This window comes from Oncorhynchus tshawytscha, linkage group LG07, assembly GCF_018296145.1.
Source record: "Oncorhynchus tshawytscha isolate Ot180627B linkage group LG07, Otsh_v2.0, whole genome shotgun sequence".
In the NCBI taxonomy this organism is placed as follows: Eukaryota; Metazoa; Chordata; class Actinopteri; order Salmoniformes; family Salmonidae; genus Oncorhynchus; species Oncorhynchus tshawytscha.
The window spans coordinates 2,178,047-2,205,013 of record NC_056435.1 but is presented as its reverse complement, the minus strand read 5'-3'; the positions used below and the strand labels follow the sequence as shown (position 1 = coordinate 2,205,013).

At 45.7% G+C, this 26,967-nt stretch overlaps 1 protein-coding gene across 1 annotated transcript in view; it reads left to right on the top strand.

Annotated features, from left to right (window-relative positions):
* Nucleotides 1-7,301: 7,301 nt before the first annotated feature.
* runx1 (RUNX family transcription factor 1) overlaps nt 7,302-26,967 on the top strand; it is a 64,667-nt gene continuing 45,001 nt past the window's right edge. Inside the window, exon 1 of the mRNA XM_042323817.1 lies at nt 7,302-7,494. Within this exon, the coding sequence (XP_042179751.1) occupies nt 7,437-7,494 (58 nt within the window). The 5' untranslated portion in view covers nt 7,302-7,436. The remainder of the gene's footprint in view (nt 7,495-26,967) is intronic.

Genomic DNA, 26,967 nt, shown 5'->3' with positions numbered 1-26,967 from the left:
TTCGCAACAAAGCATCCTTCACTCATGCTGCCAAACATACCCTCGTAAAACTAACCACCCTACCGATCCTCGACTTCGGCGATGCAATTTACAAAATAGCCTCCAATACCCTACTCAATAAATTGGATACAGTCTATCACAGTGCCATCCGTTTTGTCACCAAAGCCCCATATACCTCCCACTACTGTGACATGTACACTCTCGTTGGCTGGCCCTCGCTTCATACTCATCGCCAAACCCAATGGCTCCAGGTCATCTACAAGACCCTGCTAGGTAAAGTCCCCCCTTATCTCAGCTCGCTGGTCACCATAGCAGCACCAACCTGTGGCACTCGCTCCAGCAGGTATATCTCTCTGGTCACCCCCAAAACCAATTCTCCCTTTGGCCGCCTCTCCTTCCAGTTCTCTGCTGCCAATGACTGGAACGAACTACAAAAATCTCTGAAACTGTAAACACTTATCTCCCTCACTAGCTTTAAGCACCCGCTGTCAGAGCAGCTCACAGATTACTGCACCTGTACATAGCCCATCTATAATTTAGCCCAAACAACTACCTCTTCCCCAACTGTATTTATTTATTTATTTAGCTCCTTTGCACCCCATTATTTCTATCTCTACTTTGCACATTCTTCCACTGCAAATCTACCATTCCAGTGTTTTACTTGCTATATTGTATTTACTTTGCCATCATGGCCTTTTTTGCCTTTACCTCCCTTATCTCACCTCATTTGCTCACATCGTATATAGACTTATTTTTCTACTGTATTATTGACTGTATGTTTGTTTTACTACATGTGTAACTCTGTGTTGCTATATGTGTCGAACTGCTTTGCTTTATCTTGGCCAGGTCGCAATTGTAAATGAGAACTTGTTCTTAAGTAACTTGCCTAGTTAAATAAAGGTTAGATAAAAAAAATAAAAAAAACCTAACCCCTATCCCAACTCTCCCTGAGACAGCCTCGGAGAGTGGGGTCGTGGCCAGGGTCAGCTAATATCATTGTGTGTTTACCAGAATATAGGGCTCTAGAGATCAAAGCATTTCTGAATTCTTTGTTAAAGACACAAGAGGTTGCTCTCTCTCTCTCTCTCTCTCTCTCTCTCTCTCTCTCTCTCTCTCTCTCTCTCTCTCTCTCTCTCTCTCTCTCTCTCTCTCTCTCTCTCTCTCTCTCTCTCTCTCTCTCTTTCTCTCTCTCTCGCTTGTTCCTTCTCTATCTCTCTCTTTTCTCTCTTACCTGGGAGTATATGACACCAACTGTTTGAGCCCATGCCAAGCTGGTGACAGTTAAGTGTGTGTTGGTGGTTAAGATCACACACACACACGTACACGCACACACACACACACTGAGCCGCCAGTGAGTCACGCAGACTGCCAGTAAGTGATCTGACCCCTTGTCCGTTACAGAAAGGGTTATTTAACACTCACTAACACGCACACACACTGCACTGCACTCACACACACACACACACACACACACACACACACACACACACACACACACACACACACACACACACACACACACACACACACATACACACTGCCCAATCCCTACACACACATACACACACACACACACCACATACACACACACACCACATACACACACACCACAGACACACACACCACCCCCGCTGAATGTCTGGGATTGTTTACAAGCCTGCTGGTTAAGTTGTTCCTTAGTAAGACTCTCTGCCAAAACTCAGTGAGGCCTTTTCCCAGCATTTTCTGCCTGCCAGTTTCTCAATGAAAACTAAATTCCTTATATTATGATCTCTGTTCTACCATTCTAATGATGGTGTTATGTAGGCCTTCAAACAGAAGGGTCAAGTAAAGTGTGATTGAGTTCTCATCACTGTCTCATGTCCGGACAACCATAATATAAATGTTCACTCCCTCCCTCACTCCCTCTCCCTCACTCCCTCTCACCCTCTCCCTTCCTCCCTCCTTACTTCACTCCCTCTCACCCTCTCCCTCCCTCCCTTCCTCACTCCCTCTCACTCACTCCCCTCCCTCCCTCCCTCCCTCCCTCCTTCACACCCTCTCACCCTCTCCCTCCCTCCCTTCCTCACTCCCTCTCACTCACTCCCCTCCCTCCCTCCCTCCTTCACACCCTCTCACCCTCTCCCTCCCTCCCTTCCTCACTCCCTCTCACTCACTCCCCTCCCTCCCTCCCTCCCTCCTTCACACCCTCTCACCCTCTCCCTCCCTCCCTTCCTCACTCCCTCTCACTCACTCCCCTCCCTCCCTCCCTCCTTCACACCCTCTCACCCTCTCCCTCCCTCCCTTCCTCACTCCCTCTACCTCCCTCCCTCCATCTCCCTCCCTCCCTCCCTCACTCCCTCTCACCTTCTCCCTTACTCCCTCTCCCTCACTCCCTCTCACCCTCTCCCTCACTCCCTCTCCCTCCCTCACTCCCTCACTCTCTCTCACTCACTCCCTCTCCCTCACTCCCTCTCACCCTCTCCCTCCCTCACTCCCTCACTCCCTCTCACCCTCTCCCTGACCTTATGGAGGAATCCCATCCATGTTCTCCCAGATCTTCACCCTCCATCAGGTCAGCCAACCACAAGCCCTGATATTCCCAGACATATCTGGATCCCACCACTCCTATTGACCTGTGACCCCAGAATAACTCATAACAGATACATGTTTTATTGTTGTGTACATTAATCATTTTTGAAATGTTCATGAACAGGAGAAGTGAGAGAAGGAGAGAGAGGTTGGAGTGGAGTATAGGGGGAGAGATACAGACAAAGAGAGAGAGAGGTTGGAGTGGAGTATAGGGGGAGAGATACAGACAAAGAGAGAGAGAGAGAGAGGTTGGAGTGGAGTATAGGGGAGAGATACAGACAAAGAGAGAGAGAGAGAGAGGTTGGAGTGGAGTATAGGGGGAGAGATACAGACAAAGAGAGAGAGAGGTTGGAGTGGAGTATAGGGGAGAGATACAGACAAAGAGAGAGAGAGGTTGGAGTGGAGTATAGGGGAGAGATACAGACAAAGAGAGAGAGAGGTTGGAGTGGAGTATAGGGGAGAGATACAGACAAAGAGAGAGAGAGAGGTTGGAGTGGAGTATAGGGGAGAGATACAGACAAAGAGAGAGAGAGGTTGGAGTGGAGTATAGGGGAGAGATACAGACAAAGAGAGAGAGAGGTTGGAGTGGAGTATAGGGGGAGAGATACAGACAAAGAGAGAGAGAGGTTGGAGTGGAGTATAGGGGGAGAGATACAGACAAAGAGAGAGAGAGACAGGGGGGGGGACCTGCTAGGTTTCCAGTGTGAGTGGGTGGGTGAGTCAGTAACCAGTCCCTCTCAGACAGACAAGACAGCACACTTTGAGAATTCCCCTCCTCTCTCTTTTTCTCTCTCGTTCCCTCTCTCTGACCTTGTCCTTCTCCTCCTGTCCTATATCTCCTCTGTCTCCTTCCCCTCCCTTCCTCTTTTTTTCTATCCTCCTCTCTTTCCTCCCTCTCTCTGTTCAGTGTTCTGTGGGAGGGGAAGGCAGGGAGGTGCTGCAGCAGACCTAACCCAGCTGGGAGGGGCCGGGCCTGGGAGTCAGGCTCAGGAAAGTCCCCTGCTTTCCCACCTCAATGAGCTCCACAGGCTGGGCCTCTTTACTATGGTATACCTGCTGAGCTGAGATATTTACTCTCAGGATGATTGTTTCTGTAAGTATAGCTTCATTTACTACTGCAGTACGTAGCTGCTTTAGACTCACAATCTCTGCTGTTTTAATGGGTTCCATAGTTATATAGGTATGTGGTGGTCCCACAGTATTGCATATCCTACTATCTTATATCCCACTTTTAAAGGGTCTCCTCTACACTTTTGTCCCAGGCCCAGGGGGTGGAAGCTGTGTCGTGGGAGCGCCATGGGCGGTTGTGCGTGTATGGAGAGGTCTCACTGACAGCTGTGTCTATCAGAAACATCCGCCTCTTCTCCAAATCTCTCTCTCTCCGTCTGATTACTTCTCCTTCTGCCTTATTCTCTCTCTTTATAGTCACTACATCTCTTCCACTTATCTCCGTCTCTCATCCCCCTCTTTGGCTGACATAAGACCCCACCCCATCTGACCCCTGACCCCTGACCCAGTCTGACCTCCAGATGACCCAGGAAGCTGCAGCTGGAGGTTGTGTTGTGTCTGTAGGGGGTCAAAGGTCATGATAATCCTGTTGTGTTCCCTCAGCGCGTCTCAGAGTCTTCCGTTTGGGCTCGGACTACATTGAGACAAAGACGGATCAGAGTCTTCAGGAAGTATACTGTATCTGTGCATGTGTGGATATTAAACTTAAGACAGAGAGGGTGGGGACGCAGCTGTCTCAGCCAACTGATGACATCCACACCCGCTCACCCTTCCCTCCCTCTCAACCCTGAAACCCAGATGGCTGAATGGCTGTGAGGGGCGTGTCTAAGGTGAGATTGGAGTTATGGTGGTACAGGTGTGGGGGACGGGGGTGATTTGGTCCCGCCCCCTAAACAATGTAATTTCAGCATTCATTAGAGCAGGTGTACGCTGACCTGCACACACACACACACACACACACACACACACACACACACACACACACACACTCACATCCCAGCCCTACTATTAACCCCAACACACACACACTCACATCGCAGCCCTACAATTAAAATCAACAGACAAACACATATACACACGTGTTCAGATAAATCCAACTAGCTCTCACAGTCTCACGTCAGAATTAGATGTTCAACCATGTTTCTCATATTTCAAAGTTGTTGCAAACGTCAATTTTCAAAGTGTTTAAGGTTAAGCTTAGGCTTTAACTCCTAATGGTTAAGGTAAGGGTTAAGGTTTGGGATAGGCTGAAAACAAAAATATCAAAAACAACTTTCTATCGCCGGATTCAAACTTGCAACCTTTGGAATCAGCGGCAGATGCTTACATCCCCGTCCACAACACCCAAGCAAAACTTGAAGGTAACAGCACTCACTGTTGCTCCTAGTGGCCTGTTTCCCGGTCATCTCCCGACGTCCTCAGGTATGGATGGACGTCGAATACTGACTTTTATCACAGGGGACCTGGCTGGGTAAATCACCCCCACCAGAACAAGGTTGAGGCTGACAAACTGTGGCCATAGAAGTCGATAGAACTTTTCTAGTTTAGTGGTAGGTAGTTTAGTTAACCCGCAGAGCAGTTTTATGTTACCTTTACTTGATGGCTTACAGGAGTAGATTTTGAAACTGTCAGAAAGCACATCATACTGGGGCTACATCAGGTGACTGTTGAATACTCTTCACATCCAGGAAACAGTGTTGCACTCGTTTGTGGCCACATCCTCCCTCTCTTTTTCTCTGTCTTCCCCCTCCTTTTCTTTCACTCTCACTCTCTCTACTTCCCTGCTATCTAGCTCTTTCACTTGCTCCCTCTCCTTTCCCCCTCTCTCTCTTCCTCTCTTTTCCCCTCTCTCTCTCTCTTCCTCTCCTTTTCCCCTCTCTCTCTTCGTCTCTTTTCCCCTCTCTCTCTTCCTCTCTTTCCCCCTCTCTCTTCCTCTCCTTCCCACCTCTCTCTCTTCCTCTCCTTTTGCCCTCTCTTTTCCTCTCCTTTTCCCCTCTCTCTCTTCCTCTCTTTCCCCTCTCTCTCTCCTCCTCTCTTTCCCCTCTCTCTTCCTCTCTTTTCCCCTCTCTCTCTTCCTCTCCTTTTCCCCTCTCTCTTCCTCTCCTTTTCCCCTCTCTCTCCTCCTCTCTTTTGCTCTCCCACTCTTTCTTTATTTTCCTGTCACAACATGAGGAAATGGGACAGTGATATGAAAAGATGGCATGTAAATTGTGCGAAGCTTCAGGTGCCCAAGCCGTCACACAAACAAACACACACAAACTCTCCCTCCTGGAGAGAGATTTGCATGGGTAGGCTTTGTGTGGGTGACTCACCTTTCTCTCTTTCTAAATACACACATGCTCACCCTTTCTCTCTCTCTCTCTCTCTCTCTTTTGCAAAAACCACAGACAAACACAGGCACATACACTCTCTCTCTCTCCCTCTCTCTCTTTAACCTCTCTCTCTCTCTCTGTCTCTCTCTCTCTCTCTCTCTGTCTCTCTCTCTCTCTCTGTCTCTCTCTCTGTCTCTCTCTAAACTGTAGCCACAGCCACTTCCCCAGTGCTAACAGTTGGTCAGGCAGAGGGCAGGTGGGGTGGCTGAGTAAAGCCACAATACCAGATTAAACGAAAACAAAACAACGCCACAAAAAGAGAGTCGCTCACTCTGAGGATCACGTGACCGTCCTCGCCCAATGGGCTTGAGCCCTGGCTCTTTTTTCCTCGAGGGGAACAGTTGAAGCCGCCGCTGGGGTTTGGAGAGACCGACCGTGGTCCAACCACTCGACCACAAACCAGAGCTGTGACCAGACAGGAGACGACTACAATCACCGCCGGAGAGAGGTGAGAGGAGGGAGAGAGAAAGAGCTAGAAACAGGTAAAGAAAGACAGTGAAAGAGAGAGAAGAGTAAGAGAGGAGGGAGAGTAAGGAGTGAGAGGGAGAGAGAGAGAGAGAGAGAGAGAGAGAGAGAGAGAGAGAGAGAGAGAGAGAGAGAGAGAGAGAGAGAGAGAGAGAGAGAGAGAGAGAGAGAGAGAGAGAGAGAGAGAGAGAGAGAGGGAGAGAGATTGGCTAGGTTGGATTACAGCGTGTGACTCAGCCAGAGGTTAGTGATCCTCTGAAACCACAGAGAGAGACTACCTCACCACCTCTCATCCCAGGATCAGGCAACCTCTGGAGGGTAAGAGCCCTTAAACCGCAGCCTCCTCCACCCAGCGGACACCAGCCCTGGTCCTAGAGAACTACAGAGTGCATGTGATGCTTCTGTTCCAGTTCAGCACTAACACATCTGATTCAGCTGATCAACTACTCATCGAGACCTTGGACGGTTGAATCAGCTGTGTTATTGCTGGGCTGGAACAAATGTAACTCTCTCTCAAGGAGTTGGTGCATACCACCACCATAACTCCTCAGGGATCCAGGGCTTTGGGGTCCCTGAGCTCTGTTCTTTACCCAGGAGGAGAGCACCTTCCCTGCATCGCCAACCTGGGGTGACCTGGGGGTCAGGAATGGGGAGTGTTTTGTGTTTTTGAGTTTGTTGTGCATTCATAAAGCAGTTTTCATCTCTACAAAACAGTTCCATCAAGATGTGGTCGGTAGTGTTGTGATGTTGTCTGTATTGATGTTGATCTGTATTGATGTTGTCTGTATTGATGTTGATCTGTGGGTGAGAGAACTTTAACTGACTCTCTCTGACCCTGTGGCCTGTGTGTGTTTGCATGTCAGGAATCAGTTTTGAAACCCCCCCCCCACACACACACATCCAAATAAAGAAGAAGAGGAAGGAGGAACGGACGAGAACATCGGAGCACTGGACATAGCAGAGGACCGTGTGTTCCAGAAGTGCGGTAGCGTTGCTAGGACGTTTACCGGGGGCGTTGCCATGGCATCAAACAGCATCTTTGAATCCATGTCATCCTACCAGCCATGCTTCATCAGGGGTGAGTGCAGACGTACAGTAGATGTGTGTATGGGTATTGTAGTTCTGGTTGCTATAAAAAAAAGAATTTTAAAAAATTCTCCCCAATTTCGTGGTATCCAATTGGTAGTAGTTACAGTCTTGTCTCATCGCTGCAACTCCCGTACGGACTCGGGAGAGGCGAAGGTCGAGAGCCGTGCGTCCTTTCGAAACACAACCCAACCAAACCGCACTGCTTCTTAACACAGCGCCCATCCAACCCGGAAGCCAGCCGCACCAATGTGTCAGAGGAAACACCGTACGCCTGGCGACCTGGTCAGCGTACACAGCGCCCGGCCCGCCACAGGAGTCGTTAGTGCGCGATGAGACAAGGACATCCCTGCCGGCCAAACCCTCCCTACTGGTTGCTATTTTACTGTAGTTTTTACATCTTGTGGCTGGATCTGAAAACCACAGATCTGAGGGCTAGTATGTTGTTTTATCTGGTGAGCCTATGAGCTGTAATACAACACACCCCTCAGACTATTGGAACGTCTCTACCACACAGCACTCTCTACTGTTACAGCTGATCTCTGGGTAAGCTTGATGGGCACCAACTCTTTACCACAAAGAACCACATGAACCACTCCTGTACCGTGAACTATGTTCGAGATGTGCGGTTTATGGTGTCGACTGTGTGTATCAGTGTTGGGGGGCTTTGTAATTGTGTTGAGTCAAAAAATATTGAGAAGTGAGGAGAAGAGAGAGGAGGGAAGGAAAGGGAGGAGAGAGGAGGGAGGAGAGAAGAGGGAGGAGAGAGGAGGGGAAGAGAGAGGGAGGAGAGAGGAGGGAGGAGAGAAGAGGGAGGAGAGAGGAGGGGAAGAGAGAGGAGGGGAAGGGAGAGGGAGGAGAGAGGAGGGGAAGAGAGAGGAGGGGAAAGGAAAGGGAGGAGAGAGGAGGGAGGAGAGAAGAGGGAGGAGAGAGGAGGGGAAGAGAGAGGGAGGAGAGAGGAGGGAGGAGAGAAGAGGGAGGAGAGAGAGGAGGGGAAGAGAGAGGAGGGGAAGGGAGAGGGAGGAGAGAGGAGGGGAAGAGAGGAGGGAGGAGAGGAGGGAAGAGAGAGGAGGGGAAGGGAGAGGGAGGAGAGAGGAGGGAGGAGAGAAGAGGGAGGAGAGAGGAGGGGAAGAGAGGAGGGGAAGGGGAGGGAGGAGAGAGGAGGGGAAGAGAGAGGGAGAGAGAAGAGGGAGGAGAGAGGAGGGGAAGAGAGAGGAGGGGAAGAGAGGAGGGAAGAGAGAGGAGGGGAAGAGAGGGAGGGAGGAGAGAGGAGGGGAGGGAGAGGGAGGAGAGAGGAGGGGGAAGAGAGGAGGGAGGAGAGTGTGTGTGTGTGTGTGTGTGTGTGTGTGTGTGTGTGTGTGTGTGTGTGTGTGTGTGTGTGTGTGTGTGTGTGTGTGTGTGTGTGTGTGTGTGTGTGTGTGTGTGTGCATGTTCATGTTCAGCTTTTGGATCATCAGTGGGTAAAAACTGATTTTAGAAACTTTTGTTTTGCATTTGTGACTTTCTTTTTTCTGTTATCCTCGTTCCTGTTTGGAGCTCACCTCACCTCGGCTCACTTCTGTTTTCTCCTCAGAGCAGTTAGTGAACGAGAGCATATGTCCTATATCTACCTCCTCTACGGAAATTAGAAACAGTAGAGACAGTGGGTGACAAAGAACCAGGTGGGTGAGAGAAAAGGAGTTGACAAGCTCTTGCCTTATGGCCCAAAACATCTCTGTTAGCTGAGGAAAAGTTAGCTCTGACATCAACATGGAGTCAAGGCAGGTAACTGAGTGAGCAGCCACTTTGTTGTAGTCTATTTCTGAGAAAGAGCTCGAGATGGGATCCTGAGTTTCCTGTCGCCTTTGTGTGTATGTGTGTGTGTGTGTGCTAAGCTTCTCTCTGTAGAAGTTGTCAGTTAGCACAGGAAGTGTATCTGCAGGGCCCGATGCAGGTTCACACACAGGAAAATGCCTAACTGTGTGTGATAACTTTCTCAGACAGAGATGTGAAAAGACAATGAAAAATCCAGTGATTCCCACCAGTGTGTTGTGGTTGTGGTATTTGTTTTTACTTGTGTGTGTCTTTCTCTGTCTTTCTCTCTCTGTGTGTGTGTGTGTGTGTGTGTGTGTGTGTGTGTGTGTGTGTGTGTGTGTGTGTGTGTGTGTGTGTGTGTGTGTGTGTGTGTGTGTGTGTGTGTGTGTGTGTGTGTGTGTGTGTGTGTGTGCAACAAACTCTCACAGTCTCACTGCAGAATTTAAAAGTGTTTTCGTTTCTCCTGCTACTCTGTATCGTTCCATTTCTCCAAAGGTCAAATGTCGAAGTTAAGGGTTAAGTTTAGGCTCTCATCCTGAATGGTTACAGTAAGAGTTAAGGTTTGGGATAGGGTTAAAACTAAAAATACAAAAAGACTGTCCACGACTTGAATGGAACACACAACCTTCTGATCCAGAGTCATGGGATTGCGCCCATCCATCATCCCCCATCCACAAGGCCCTGGCAAAACTTAATGAGAATAGAGCTCACTGCTGCCCCTAGTGGCCGGTTTTGAAGGAATTTCCCAACGTCCTCCGGACATGGATAGACATCCAATACTGATGTCAATCTTGAGCGATCTCCCGTGTGTGTGTGTGTGTGTGTGTGTGTGTGTGTGTGTGTGTGTGTGTGTGTGTGTGTGTGTGTGTGTGTGTGTGTGTGTGTGTGTGTGTGTGCGTGCGTGCGTGCGTGCGTGCGTGCGTGCGTGCGTGCGTGCGTGCGTGCGTGCGTGCGTGCGTGCGTGTGTGTGTGTATACCCACATGAAAATACTACCGGTTATGGAAAATGTGCTCTTTTAGTATTTCTCCAGTAGGTTTCCTGAAGGAGAAAGCTTCCACTTCTATGTCAAAGATAATAAAACAAAATACTACAATACTACATACTACATTACACTACAAACTGCATAAACACTACATGAATTACTATAGTATGTACTACAATTTTCTTTTAATACAGTATTTAAACTATAGTTAACTGTAAATAATACAGTAAATACTACAGTAAAGTCTGAAAAACACTACAGTGAATACTATGGTATTTATACCATAGTTTGTTTGCGTGTGTGTTTGTATTGTTTGTATTTGTGAGTGTGTGTGTGTGTGTGTGTGTGTGTGTGTGTGTGTGTGTGTGTGTGTGTGTGTGTGAGAGAGAGAGAGAGAGAGAGAGAGAGTGTGTAATCACTGTGGGGTCAGTTAGACTTCAGTCAGGGTCTAATCTCTCTCTTGTCTCAGTCTCACACCATCAAGGTTTTGTCCTGAAAGATAAGACTTGTTCTATGGAGACGGACAGATAAACTTCTCTCTCCAGACTTCACTAAAAGTCACAACTTTCGGTTCCTACTCCGTTCCCTACTCACACAAACACCAAAACCTGGTACTCGATGTTCTTAACGTCGCTCCTCATTTCAGCCTGACCTTTGACCTTCCTCTCTCTCTCTCCTCCTCTTCTCCTCTCCATTCATTCTCACACCATAACTCAACTTGTTTTTCAGTTTTTATGTCACCCAACTTGGGACTAAATTTACGTTCTGCCTACTTCCACTTGCCTCGCCTCCTCTCCATCCATTCCGTCTCTCCGTCCTCCCTCCTTTCCCACTTGTTCATGCACCATATTTCTCTATGTGGTCTGGATCAAACTCGTAGTTTTGAAGGTTGTTTTTGCTGCTTTTCTGTCACCCAACCGAGGGGCGATTTACGCCTTGCAACCCCTTGACCCTGGCTTCTCTCTGGGTCTCTCGGCCCGCGACCTGCCTGCCAGGCCCTGATACACACACACACTCACTCATACTCTCTCACACACCTCGGCGAGGGGTCTGTCCAGGCCTGATTGTGGTTATCAGGGTTCTCCAGGACCAGCAGGAGGAAACAGAGCGAGAGGAGAGCTGGGGTCTGCTACATACTGATTCACGCATACAGGGGATGCTCTCACACACACCCACACACACACGCACACACACACGCACACAGTGCAGCACAGTACATTTCATGCTCTGTCTCAAAAGCATAGTGACACACCCAAGAATACACACACACCCATACATCTCTCTGTTATGGCAGGTGTGTGTATGGGGGCACATGGAGAGAGGGGTGGCAGAGAGGACATGGGTGATGGAGAGAGGCAGGCCAGATATGCTGGGTTCTAAGAGAGATGTGTTTGAGGGGGGGGGCGAGGGATGTAGGGTGGTGGATGGGATTGAACCTTGTCCCTTGAAAAGGGCAAACAGAGCCCCCCTTCCTTCTCGTGCTTATTTACTCATTATGTGTTTTAGCATGCGTGTGTGAAATCGTAGGTGTGAGGCCATGTACTTTGCATGTCTGTGTTTGTGTGTCTCTATTGAATGTCCTGTCCCTGTGGCCCCAATGGGTCTCTGTGTTTGTGTGTCTCTATTGAGTGTCCTGTCCCCTGTGGCCCCCAATGGGTCTCTGTGTTTGTGTGTCTCTATTGAATGTCCTGTCCCTGTGGCCCCAATGGGTCTCTGTGTTTGTGTGTCTCTATTGAGTGTCCTGTCCCCTGTGGCCCCCAATGGGTCTCTGTGTTTGTGTGTCTCTATTGAGTGTCCTGTCCCCTGTGGCCCCCAATGGGTCTCTGTGTTTGTGTGTCTCTATTGAATGTCCTGTCCCTGTGGCCCCCAATGGGTCTCTGTGTTTGTGTGTCTCTATTGAGTGTCCTGTCCCTGTGGCCCCCAATGGGTCTCTGTGTTTCTAGTAGAGTCTCTCTACAGAACTGGTCCCTGTACAGCCCTGCTGGGTTACCACTTCCCCAGGCCTAGAGACCCAGCCATGGCTCTATGTGTTTGGCCAGGCCGACCGAGGCAGAGCCCTCTGTTTTTCAATTTTAAAAAATCTGCCTGTGGAGTCATGGAAATGGAACCAAATACCCACCAATCAGGAATCGCTACCGTTGTATTGATTGCAATAGATATGCAAACAGCTGCAGTAAAGGTATTGATAGAATGGTTCTCCACAGAGTCCGCCTGAGTCCTACAGTATCTATGGTCTTGGGACTGTGGCTGGAGGCAGGGTTATTGAGCAGTTCTGGACAGACAGACAGAGAGACAGACCGTCCACTATCGAGCGTCAGTGTCCAGGCCAAGGTATTGACCACTGCCTCTCTCGCTGGACAAGGGTACATTAAGACACCGGAGCAGAGATGAACGTAGAGGGATTGAGTCCAGTGGTGGACAAAGTTCCTAACTGTCATAGTTGAGTAAAAGTAAAGATCCCTTAAATGACTCAAGTAAAAGTGAGTCACCCAGTAAAATACTACTTGAGTAAAAGTAAAGATAACTTAAATGACTCAAGTAAAAGTGAGTCACCCAGTAAAATACTACTTGAGTAAAAGTCTGAAAGTGTTTGGTTTAAAATATACTTAAGTATCAAAAGTAAATAGAATTGCTCAAATGTACTTAAGTATCAAAGTAAAAGTAAAACCATGTCAAACTCGGCACAATTGTATATTTTTATTTTTATTGACGGATAGCCAGAGGCACACTTCAACACTCAGACATAATTTACAAACAAAGTATTTGTGTTTAGTGAGTCCGCCAGATCAGAGGCAGTAGAGGTGACCAGGGATGTTCTCTGTTTAGTGAGTCCGCCAGATCAGAGGCAGTAGAGGTGACCAGGGATGTTCTCTGTTTAGTGAGTCCGCCAGATCAGAGGCAGTAGGGTGACCAGGGATGTTCTCTGTTTAGTGAGTCCGCCAGATCAGAGGCAGTAGAGGTGACCAGGGATGTTCTCTGTTTAGTGAGTCCGCCAGATCAGAGGCAGTAGAGGTGACCAGGGATGTTCTCTGTTTAGTGAGTCCGCCAGATCAGAGGCAGTAGAGGTGACCAGGGATGTTCTCTGTTTAGTGAGTCCGCCAGATCAGAGGCAGTAGGGATGACCAGGGATGTTCTCTTGATAAGTGTGTGAATTGGACAATTTTCCTGTCAAAATGTAACTAGTACTTTTGGGTGTCAGGGAAAATGTATGGAGTAAAAAGTACATTATTTTCTTTAGGAATGTAGTGAAGGAAAAGTAAAAGTTGTCAAAAATATAAATAGTAAAGTACATATACCCCCCAAAACTACTTAAGTAGTACTTTAAAGTATTTTTACTTAAGTACTTTACACAGAAGACTTGAGCCTGCATGGAACAAAAGGCTTGAGTCTATATGAAACAGAGGGACTGAGTCTATATGAAACAGAATGTGTGAGTCTATATGACACAGAGGGATTGAGTCTATATGACACAGAGGAACTGAGTCTATATGAAACAGAGGGGTTCAGTCTATATAAAACAGAGGGATTGAGTCTATATGAAACAGAGGGATTGAGTCTATATAAAACAGAGGGATTGAGTCTATGTGAAACAGAGGGGTTCAGTCTATGTGAAACAGAGGGATTGAGTCTATGTGAAACAGAGGGGTTCAGTCTATATAAAACAGAGGGATTGAGTCTATGTGAAACAGAGGGGTTCAGTCTATATAAAACAGAGGGATTGAGTCTATATAAAACAGAGGGGTTCAGTCTATATAAAACAGAGGGATTGAGTCTATGTGAAACAGAGGGGTTCAGTCTATATAAAACAGAGGGATTGAGTCTATGTGAAACAGAGGGGTTCAGTCTATATAAAACAGAGGGATTGAGTCTATGTGAAACAGAGGGATTGAGTCTATATGAAACAGAGGGATTGAGTCTATATAAAACAGAGGGGTTCAGTCTATATAAAACAGAGGGATTGAGTCTATGTGAAACAGAGGGGTTCAGTCTATGTGAAACAGAGGGATTGAGTCTATGTGAAACAGAGGGATTGAGTCTATATAAAACAGAGGGATTGAGTCTATGTGAAACAGAGGGATTGAGTCTATGTGAAACAGAGGGGTTCAGTCTATATAAAACAGAGGGATTGAGTCTATGTGAAACAGAGGGATTGAGTCTATATGAAACAGAGGGATTGAGTCTATATAAAACAGAGGGGTTTAGTCTATATAAAACAGAGGGATTGAGTCTATATGAAACAGAGGGATTGAGTCTATATAAAACAGAGGGGTTCAGTCTATATAAAACAGAGGGATTGAGTCTATGTGAAACAGAGGGATTGAGTCTATATAAAACAGAGGGGTTCAGTCTATATAAAACAGAGGGATTGAGTCTATATAAAACAGAGGGATTGAGTCTATATAAAACAGGTATGAGTCTATATAAAACAGAGGGATTGAGTCTATATAAAACAGGTATGAGTCTATATGAAACAGAGGGATTGAGTCTATATAAAACAGGTATGAGTCTATGTGAAACAGAGGGGTTGAGTCTATATAAAACAGGTATGAGTCTATATAAAACAGAGGGATTGAGTCTATATAAAACAGGTATGAGTCTATATGAAACAGAGGGATTGAGTCTATATAAAACAGAGGGGTTGAGTCTATATAAAACAGAGGGATTGAGTCTATATAAAACAGAGGGATTGAGTCTATATAAAACAGAGGGGTTCAGTCTATATAAAACAGAGGGATTGAGTCTATATAAAACAGGTATGAGTCTATATGAAACAGAGGGATTGAGTCTATATAAAACAGAGGGGTTGAGTCTATGTGAAACAGAGGGGTTGAGTCTATATAAAACAGGTATGAGTCTATATAAAACAGAGGGATTGAGTCTATATAAAACAGGTATGAGTCTATATGAAACAGAGGGACTGAGTCTATATGAAACAGAGGGATTGAGTCTATATGAAACAGAGGGATTGAGTCTATATAAAACAGAGGGGTTGAGTCTATGTGAAACAGAGGGGTTGAGTCTATATAAAACAGAGGGATTGAGTCTATATAAAACAGGTATGAGTCTATATAAAACAGAGGGATTGAGTCTATATAAAACAGGTATGAGTCTATATAAAACAGAGGGATTGAGTCTATATAAAACAGGTATGAGTCTATATGAAACAGAGGGATTGACTCTTTATAAAACAAGTATGAGTCTATATAAAACAGGTATGAGTCTATATAAAACAGAGGAATTTAATCTATTTAAAACAGAGGGGCTGACTCTTTATAAAACAGGTATGAGTCTTTATAAAACAGGTATGAGTCTATATAAAACAGAGGGGTTGACTCTTTATAAAACAAGTATGAGTCTATATAAAACAAGTATGAGTCTATATAAAACAGGTATGAGTCTATATGAAACCGAGGGGTTGACTCTTTATAAAACAAGTATGAGTCTATATAAAACAGGTGTGAGTCTATATAAAACAGAGGAATTTAATATATTTAAAACAGAGGGGTTGACTCTTTATAAAACAGAGGGATTGAGTCTATATGAAACAGAGGGATTGAGTCTATATAAAACAGGTATGAGTCTATATGAAACAGAGGGATTGACTATTTATAAAACAAGTATGAGTCTATATAAAACAGGTATGAGTCTATATAAAACAGAGAGGTTGACTCTTTATAAAACAGAGGGATTGAGTCTATATGAAACAGAGGGATTGAGTCTATATAAAACAGGTATGAGTCTATATAAAACAGAGGGGTTGACTCTTTATAAAACGGGTATGAGTCGATATAAAACAGAGGGGTTGAGTCTATTTAAAACAGAGGGGTTGACTCTTTATAAAATAGGTATAAGTCGATATAAAACAGAGTGATTGACTCTTTATAAAACAGGTATGAGTCGATATAAAACAGAGGGGTTGACTCTTTATAAAACGGGTATGAGTCGATATAAAACAGAGGGGTTGAGTCTATTTAAAACAGAGGGGTTGACTCTTTATAAAATAGGTATAGGTCGATATAAAACAGAGGGGTTGAGTCTATTTAAAACAGAGGGGTTGACTCTTTATAAAATAGGTATAAGTCTATATAAAACAGAGGGGTTGAGTCTATTTAAAACAGAGGGGTTGACTCTTTATAAAACGGGTATGAGTCGATGTAAAACAGAGGGATTGAGTCTATATGAAAACAGGTATGAATCTATATGAAACAGAGGAATTGAGTCTATATAAAACAGAGGGATTGACTCTTTATAAAATAGGTATAAGTCGATATAAAACAGAGTGATTGACTCTTTATAAAACAGGTATGAGTCGATATAAAACAGAGGGGTTGAGTCTATTTAAAACAGAGGGGTTGACACTTTATAAAACGGGTATGAGTCGATATAAAACAGAGGGGTTGAGTCTATTTAAAACAGAGGGGTTGACTCTTTATAAAACGGTATGAGTCGATATAAAACAGAGGGGTTGAGTCTATATAAAACAGAGGGATTGACTCTTTATAAAATAGGTATAAGTCGATATAAAACAGAGGGGTTGAGTCTATTTAAAACAGAGGGATTGAGTCGATATAAAACAGAGGGATTGACTCTTTACAAAATAGGTATAAGTCTATATAAAACAGAGGGGTTGAGTCTATTTAAAACAGAGGGGTTGACACTTTATAAAACAGGTATGAGTCTATATAAAACAGAGGAATTTAATCTATTTAAAACAGAGGGGTTGACTCTTTATAAAACAGGTATGAGTCTATATAAAACAGAGAGGTTGACTCTTTATAAAACAGAGGGATTGAGTCTATATGAAACAGAGGGATTGAGTCTATATAAAACAGGTATGAGTCTATATAAAACAGAGGGGTTGACTCTTTATAAAACGGGTATGAGTCGATATAAAACAGAGGGGTTGAGTCTATTTAAAACAGAGGGGTTGACTCTTTATAAAATAGGTATAAGTCGATATAAAACAGAGTGATTGAGTCTTTATAAAACAGGTATGAGTCGATATAAAACAGAGGGGTTGACTCTTTATAAAACGGGTATGAGTCGATATAAAACAGAGGGGTTGAGTCTATATAAAACAGAGGGATTGACTCTTTATAAAATAGGTATAAAGTCGATATAAAACAGAGGGGTTGAGTCTATTTAAAACAGAGGGGTTGACTCTTTATAAAATAGGTATAAGTCGATATAAAACAGAGGGGTTGAGTCTATTTAAAACAGAGGGGTTGACTCTTTATAAAATAGGTATAAGTCTATATAAAACAGAGGGGTTGAGTCTATTTAAAACAGAGGGGTTGACTCTTTATAAAACGGGTATGAGTCGATATAAAACAGAGGGATTGAGTCTATATGAAAACAGGTATGAATCTATATGAAACAGAGGAATTGAGTCTATATAAAACAGAGGGATTGACTCTTTATAAAATAGGTATAAGTCGATATAAAACAGAGTGATTGACTCTTTATAAAACAGGTATGAGTCGATATAAAACAGAGGGGTTGAGTCTATTTAAAACAGAGGGGTTGACACTTTATAAAACGGGTATGAGTCGATATAAAACAGAGGGGTTGAGTCTATTTAAAACAGAGGGGTTGACTCTTTATAAAACGGTATGAGTCGATATAAAACAGAGGGTTTGAGTCTATATAAAACAGAGGGGTTGACTCTATATAAAACAGAGGGGTTGACTCTATATAAAACAGAGGGGTTGAGTCTATTTAAAACAGAGGGGTTGACTCTATATAAAACAGAGGGGTTGAGTCGATATAAAACAGAGGGATTGACTCTTTACAAAATAGGTATAAGTCTATATAAAACAGAGGGGTTGAGTCTATTTAAAACAGAGGGGTTGACACTTTATAAAACAGGTATGAGTCTATATAAAACAGAGGGGTTGAGTCTATATGAAAACAGGTATGAATCTATATGAAACAGAGGAATTGAGTCTATTTAAAACAGAGCACTTCTTACTGATGCCTTTGTCATAGAAAGCCAAGCAAAGGCGACAGTGGCAAGGATAAACTCTCTCTGCAGTTATTGCTGTTGAAAATAGTTCACTGTGAAATATTTGGATGGGAGGTTGGTGCAAGTGTGGTGGGAAACCACAGAGTGTGTTTGGTGGGGCTGATAAGTAGAGATGCAGTCAGACTTTACCCTCCTCCTCTCTCCCCCTCCTCCTCTCCCTCCTCCTCTCTCCCCCCTCTCTATCTCCCTCCTCCTCTCCCTCCTCCTCTCTCTTCCTCTCTCTTCCTGTTGCCAGACATTATGGTGTGAGGGGTGAAAAATAACGGTATCCGTCAGTCTGTCTGTACACTCACATTAACTCTCTCTGTTTTTCTCTCTCTCTCTCACACACACACACACACACGCACGCACGCACACACACACACACACACACACACACACACACACACACACACACACACACACACACACACACACACACACACGCACACACACACACACATACACAAGCACACACACACACAAGCACACACACACACACACACACACAAGCACACTAGGGTCTTTATTCAATGCGTATCACGGAGGTTCTGTGTTACAGCGTGATAGAAATGTAAAGGAAATATTCCGGCATTAGCAGCGAAAGCTTCATGGTAAACGCTGCATATGGTAAATTCCCTTCACATTTCTATTGGGCAGTCTGTAAGGCTTCAGCGATCCAGATTGAATAGAACCCCAACTCTCTGTGGTGCTGTGGTAGTAAAGCTGTAGGTAATAGAGCCCTAACACTCTGTGGTGCTGTGGTAGTAAAGCTCTGGCTAATAGAGTCCTAACACTCTGTGGTGCTGTGGTAGTAAAGCTCTGGCTAATAGAGTCCTAACACTCTGTGGTGCTGTGGTAGTAAGGCTGTAGGTAATAGAGCCCTAACACTCTGTGGTGCTGTGGTAGTAAAGCTGTAGGTAATAGAGCCCTAACACTCTGTGGTGCTGTGGTAGTAAAGCTGTAAGTAATAGAGCCCTAACACTCTGTGGTGCTGTGGTAGTAAAGCTGTGGGTAATATAGCCCTAACACTCTGTGGTGCTGTGGTAGTAAAGCTGTGGCTAATAGAGCCCTAACTCTCTGTGGTACTGTGGTAGTAAAGCTGTGGGTAATATAGCCCTAACACTCTGTGGTGCTGTGGTAGTAAAGCTCTGGCTAATAGAGTCCTAACACTCTGTGGTAGTAAAGCTCTGGCTAATAGAGCCCTAACACTCTGTGGTGCTGTGGTAGTAAAGATGTGGCTAATAGAGTCCTAACACTCTGTGGTACTGTGGTAGTAAAGCTGTAGGCAATAGAGCCCTAACACTCTGTGGTGCTGTGGTAGTAAAGCTCTGGCTAATAGAGCCCTAACACTCTGTGGTGCTGTGGTAGTAAAGCTGTGGATAATAGAGTCCTAACACTCTGTGGTACTGTGGTAGTAAAGCTGTAGGCAATAGAGCCCTAACACTCTGTGGTGCTGTGGTAGTAAAGCTGTGGCTAATAGAGCCCTAACTCTCTGTGGTACTGTGGTAGTAAAGCTGTGGGTAATATAGCCCTAACACTCTGTGGTGCTGTGGTAGTAAAGCTCTGGCTAATAGAGTCCTAACACTCTGTGGTAGTAAAGCTCTGGCTAATAGAGCCCTAACACTCTGTGGTGCTGTGGTAGTAAAGATGTGGCTAATAGAGTCCTAACACTATGTGGTACTGTGGTAGTAAGTTGTAGGTAAGAGAGCCCTAACACTCTGTGGTGCTGTGGTAGTAAAGCTCTGGCTAATAGAGCCCTAACACTCTGTGGTGCTGTGGTAGTAAAGCTGTAGGCAATAGAGCCCTAACACTCTGTGGTGCTGTGGTAGTAAAGCTGTGGCTAATAGAGCCCTAACACTCTGTGGTAGGAAAGCTGTGGGTAAAGCAGTTCTGTGTGTATCAGCAGTAGTAGACAGACTGTGGTGACATAGAGAGGTGACTGTGGCTAACCAGAATGGCTAACCCATATGCAAAACAGACGGCTCACTCTGTCTATCTTTCTATTCTCTCTCACACACTAACATAGTACACACACACACACACACAACAGAGCACTTTCACAGAGCTGTTTCCTGAGATGTCCTTTGATTGACAGGCCTTGGGGATACTTTCATCTAAGACAACAGTTACATTACTGTGTGTGTGTGTGTATTATGTCCTTGTCTCCTAACGGCTCCTTACACACACAGCTGCTCTGCTTCCTTCCCCTTCACTGTCTCCTCTATCTGTTCACCATTACAGCAAGGACAGCAACACTATTCAATACAGGCACTGGGGCACTCAGAGAGAGGGTCGCCCAACAGACGGACATCACTTTGTGTTTGTGTGAGGAAGATAATGTACAGCACAGTGAGTCATTGTAACCCATAGTGAGGCATTATGAGAACACACAAAACACTGCTTTACATGGGAAACATTTTCTAAGCTGCTAATTAAGAGATCTGGCCTCTCCCTCTTGCTTGCTCTCTCTATCTCTGTCTATCTCAATATGTGTCTCACTCTTTCTGTCTGTCTCTATCTCTCTCTCTCTCTCCTGTCCCTGGAAATCTATTTGTCAGACAAATGACTCAGATGTAGATATGTTCAAAATCACGTACACACACACACATTCTCTCACACATGCATACCGTGCATCTGTGCTTCGTCCTCTTCTGGATCATTGTTCATTGAGGACTAGTAACTCTGTGATAGGCCCAACAGCAAGACTCTAGCTCAGTGGGCAAACAATCTCATGAATCTAGCAGATGACCAAGCTTCTATACCCGGTTAGTCACATGTCAACCATATGCCATGTCTGATGTAACTATGTGTAAGTGAACGCGGCCCTGGGTTAGGGTTCGTATCTGGGCCAGCCACGGTGACTTGGTTTATATGTCTGTCTGACTGACGATGTCTGCTAGAGTAATTAGGTGTTATGATTTAGCTCTTCATGATTCTGCTACACACACACACCACACACACACACACTATACACACCACCCACTCACACACACACACACCACACACTATACACACCACCCACCCACACACACACTACCCACACACCACACACTATACACACCACCAACCCACACACACACACCACACACTATACACACCCACACACACACCACCCACACACCACACACTATACACACCACCAACCCACACACACACCACCCACACACCACTCATACACATCGGGGTAGTTTAGCTCCACCTGTTTCTGCGCAGTCCTCTGCGCGCCGAGCATACTCTGTGAGCTATGCTTAATCACACACACACACACACACACACACACACACACACACACACACACACACACACACACACACACACACACACACACACACACACACACACATACACACACACAAACATACATACACACACACACACACACAAACACACAAACACACATACACACACACACACAAACACTATGTGTAGTCCCAGCGCCGGACATACAAACACCAATAAATGCATGCTGAGATACACAAGCATAGACATACTGGTAGACACATAGACAGACATACTAACTCACTGTCAGAGACTTGCAGACATGGACAAACACATACACACACTTTGACCTCAGTCGCCCTACTACCTGGCTACAGTAAAATCACAAGTACTTCCTCTATTCCATTTCTACTCCTTTTCTCCTCTCTGTCTCTCTCTGTCTCTCTCTGTCTCTCTCTCTCTGTCTCTCCCTGTCTCTCTCTGTCTCTCTCTCTGTCTCTCCCTGTCTCTCTCTGTCTCTCTCTCTCTGTCTCTCCCTGTCTCTCTCTGTCTCTCTCTCTCTGTCTCTCCCTGTCTCTCTCTCTCTGTCACTCTCTGTCTCTCCCTGTCTCTCTCTGTCTCTCTCTCTCTGTCTCTCCCTGTCTCTCTCTCTCTCTGTCACTCCCTGTCTCTCTCTGTCTCTCTCTCTCTGTCTCTCCCTGTCTCTCTCTGTCTCTCTCTCTCTGTCTCTCCCTGTCTCTCTCTGTCTCTCTCTCTCTGTCTCTCCCTGTCTCTCTCTGTCTCTCTCTCTCTCTCCCTGTCTCTCTCTGTCTCTGTCTCTCCCTGTCTCTCTCTGTCACTCTCTCTCTGTCTCTCTCTCTCTGTCTCTCCCTGTCTCTCTCTGTCTCTCTCTCTCTGTCTCTCCCTGTCTCTCTCTGTCTCTCTCTCTCTGTCTCTCCCTGTCTCTCTCTGTCACTCTCTGTCACTCCCTGTCTCTCTCTGTCTCTCTCTCTCTGTCTCTCTCTCTCTGTCTCTCCCTGTCTCTCTCTGTCACTCTCTGTCTCTCTCTCTCTGTCTCTCCCTGTCTCTCCCTGTCTCTCTCTCTCTGTCACTCTCTGTCTCTCCCTGTCTCTCTCTGTCTCTCTCTCTCTGTCTCTCCCCTGTCTCTCTCTCTCTCTGTCACTCCCTGTCTCTCTCTGTCTCTCTCTCTCTGTCTCTCCCTGTCTCTCTCTGTCTCTCTCTCTCTGTCTCTCTCTGTCTCTCTCTCTCTGTCTCTCCCTGTCTCTCTCTGTCTCTCTCTCTCTGTCTCTCCCTGTCTCTCTCTGTCACTCTCTGTCTCTCTCTCTCTGTCTCTCCCTGTCTCTCTCTGTCTCTCTCTCTCTGTCTCTCCCTGTCTCTCTCTGTCTCTCTCTCTCTGTCTCTCCCTGTCTCTCTCTGTCACTCTCTGTCACTCCCTGTCTCTCTCTATCTGTCTCTCTCTCTGTCTCTCCCTGTCTCTATCTGTCTCTCTCTCTGTCTCTCCCTGTCTCTATCTGTCTCTCTCTCTGTCACTCCCTGTCTCTCTCTGTCTCTCTCTGTCTCTCTCTGTCTCTCTCTGTCGCTCTCTCTGTCACTCCCTGTCTCTCGCTGTGTCTCTCTCTCTGTCTCTCCCTGTCTCTCTCTGTCTCTCTCTGTCTGTCTCTCTCTCTCTGTCTCTCTCTGTCTCTCTCTGTCTCTCTCTGTCTCTCTCTCTCTGTCTCTCTCTGTCTCTCCCTGTCTCTCTCTGTCTCTCTCTCTCTGTCACTCCCTGTCTCTCTCTGTCTCTCTCTGTCTCTCTCTCTCTCTCTCTCTCTCTGTCTCTCTCTGTCTCTCTCTCTGTCTGTCTCTCTCTCTCTGTCTCTCTCTCTCTCTGTCTCTCTCTCTCTCTGTCTCTGTCTCTCTCTGTCTCTCTCTGTCTCTCTCTCTCTGTCTCTCTCTGTCTCTCTCTGTCTCTCTCTCTCTCTGTCTCTCTCTCTCTGTCTCTCTCTCTCTCTCTCTGTCTCTGTCTCTGTCTCTCTCTCTGTCTGTCTCTGTCTCTCTCTCTGTCTCTCTCTCTCTCTGTCTCTCTCTGTCTCTCTCTCTGTCTCTCTCTGTCTCTCTCTCTCTCTCTCTCTCTGTCTCTCTCCGTCTCTCTCTCTCTCCGTCTCTCTCTCTCCATCTCTCTCTGTGTCTCTCTCTGTCTCTCTCTCTCCGTCTCTCTCTGTCTCGCTCTGTCTCTCTCTGTCTCTCTCTCACTGTCTCTCTCTCTCCGTCTCTCTCTCTCTCTGTCTCTCTCTCTGTCTCTCTCTGTCTCTCTCTCTCTCTCGCTCTGTCTCTCTCCATCTCTCTCTCTCTCTGTCTCTCTCTCTGTCTCTCTCTCTGTCTCTCTCTTTGTCTCTCTCTCTTTGTCTCTCTCTCTTTGTCTCTCTGTCTCTCTCTCTCTCTCTCTGCCTCTCTCTCTGTCTCTCTCTCTGTTTGTCTCACATATGTACGCACATAATCAAGCGCGCACAGACACACACTTCCTCCTAGTCTTTTCTCTCTCCCTGGTGTTAATGTGTTAGTATGTCTGTGAGGGAACAGGCTTGTCTTTGTTACCCAGAACTAATGGGGATTTCCACCTAACATAGTGTGTGTGCATGCGTGAGTGGGTGTATATGTGCGTGCGTGCATGTGTGTGTATCGCTAGGCCCTTCATGTAAATATGAAAGGGTTGTGTATGTGTTGGCAATATGGCTAAACTTCCAACTAGCTCAACAGAGGGCAAAATGTAACCAGAAACATATATTAATACCTATCCAGTCCTTTCAGATCTAAGTGGAGTGCCTGGGGCTAGGGTCTAGGGGTCAATTTGGAATGGTGCATTGGACTACTACTAGTTCTCAGCACTTGGCTATTTCCCCAGCTGTGAACTCTAGGCCCAGATGAAGCCTGGGAGTAGAGTAGAGGCTGACTGCCCTAAGCCCCTCTCTCTCCCATGGCCCCTCCTGCGTCTGCCCCCCTCCCTCTCCCCTTGGGAGTCTGGGCCATGTGGTGAGCTGGCCCTACATCAGACGACCGGCCCAGGCGTTTGATCCCCCTCCTCCCTCCTCCCTCCATCCCCTCCCCTCCCCCTCCTCCGCTCCCTCGCTCCGCATCCGACGAACAGGAAGAGCAGCTCTAATAAAGTCCCTTCATTTCCTCTCCTCTTTTTCATCTCTCCATCCTCCTCCCTTTCTTCCTCCTCCCTCCGTCTGTTTAATCACTCTTGCCTTTTGTTTTTGTCATTTTTATTTTATTCCCTCCTTGTCTTGTTTTCATCTCCTCCTCCTCCTCCGTTTCATTCACTCTGTTCTCCCTCTCTCTCCCTCGCTCTCCTTCCCCCTCTCTCTGGGGATTTCTCTCTGGCTTCGGGTTAGGTGTTAGTATGTGTTTGTGTTAGAATGTGTTTTAAGGGGAGCCAGTCCATTGGTTAGCCGTCCTACATTCTGTATGTCATGGCGAAGTGGTCCTGTATGTCTCCCCACAGCACCCGGTCCCTCAGCCCCCTGGTGGGGTAACCCACTCAGCCCCTGTATGGCCACCACTGCAGTCAATACTAGGCCCAGTGTGGGTATTGCAGAACATACGTACGATGTAATTGAGGTAGATATGTACATATAGGCAGGGGTACGATGTAATTGAGGTAGATATGTACATATAGGCAGGGGTACGATGTAATTGAGGTAGATACAGTGCCTTGCGAAAGTATTCGGCCCCCTTGAACTTTGCGACCTTTTGCCACATTTAAGGCTTCAAACATAAAGATATAAAACTGTATTTTTTTGTGAAGAATCAACAAGCGGGACACAACAAGTGGGACACAATCATGAAGTGGAACGACATTTATTGGATATTTCAAACTTTTTTAACAAATCAAAAACTGAAAAATTGGGCGTGCAAAATTATTCAGCCCCCTTAAGTTAATACTTTGTAGCGCCACCTTTTGCTGCGATTACAGCTGTAAGTCGCTTGGGGTATGTCTCTATCAGTTTTGCACATCGAGAGACTGAATTTTTTTCCCATTCCTCCTTGCAAAACAGCTCGAGCTCAGTGAGGTTGGATGGAGAGCATTTGTGAACAGCAGTTTTCAGTTCTTTCCACAGATTCTTGATTGGATTCAGGTCTGGACTTTGACTTGGCCATTCTAACACCTGGATATGTTTATTTTTGAACCATTCCATTGTAGATTTTGCTTTATGTTTTGGATCATTGTCTTGTTGGAAGACAAATCTCCGTCCCAGTCTCAGGTCTTTTGCAGACTCCATCAGGTTTTCTTCCAGAATGGTCCTGTATTTGGCTCCATCCATCTTCCCATCAATTTTAACCATCTTCCCTGTCCCTGCTGAAGAAAAGCAGGCCCAAACCATGATGCTGCCACCACCATGTTTGACAGTGGGGATGTTGTGTTCAGGGTGATGAGCTGTGTTGCTTTTACGCCAAACATAACGTTTGCATTGTTGCCAAAAAGTTCAATTTTGGTTTCATCTGACCAGAGCACCTTCTTCCACATGTTTGGTGTGTCTCCCAGGTGGCTTGTGGCAAACTTTAAACAACACTTTTTATGGATATCTTTAAGAAATGGCTTTCTTCTTGCCACTCTTCCATAAAGGCCAGATTTGTGCAATATACGACTGATTGTTGTCCTATGGACAGAGTCTCCCACCTCAGCTGTAGATCTCTGCAGTTCATCCAGAGTGATCATGGGCCTCTTGGCTGCATCTCTGATCAGTCTTCTCCTTGTATGAGCTGAAAGTTTAGAGGGACGGCCAGGTCTTGGTAGATTTGCAGTGGTCTGATACTCCTTCCATTTCAATATTATCGCTTGCACAGTGCTCCTTGTGATGTTTAAAGCTTGGGAAATCTTTTTGTATCCAAATCCGGCTTTAAACTTCTTCACAACAGTATCTCGGACCTGCCTGGTGTGTTCCTTGTTCTTCATGATGCTCTCTGCGCTTTTAACGGACCTCTGAGACTATCACAGTGCAGGTGCATTTATACGGAGACTTGATTACACACAGGTGGATTGTATTTATCATCATTAGTAATTTAGGTCAACATTGGATCATTCAGAGATCCTCACTGAACTTCTGGAGAGAGTTTGCTGCACTGAAAGTAAAGGGGCTGAATAATTTTGCACGCCCAATTTTTCAGTTTTTGTTTGTTAAAAAAGTTTGAAATATCCAATAAATGTCGTTCCACTTCATGATTGTGTCCCACTTGTTGTTGATTCTTCACAAAAAAATACAGTTTTATATCTTTATGTTTGAAGCCTGAAATGTGGCAAAAGGTCGCAAAGTTCAAGGGGGCCGAATACTTTCGCAAGGCACTGTATGTACATATAGGCAGGGGTACGATGTAATTGAGGTAGATATGTACATATAGGCAGGGGTACGATGTAATTGAGGTAGATATGTACATATAGGCAGGGGTACGATGTAATTGAGGTAGATATGTACATATAGGC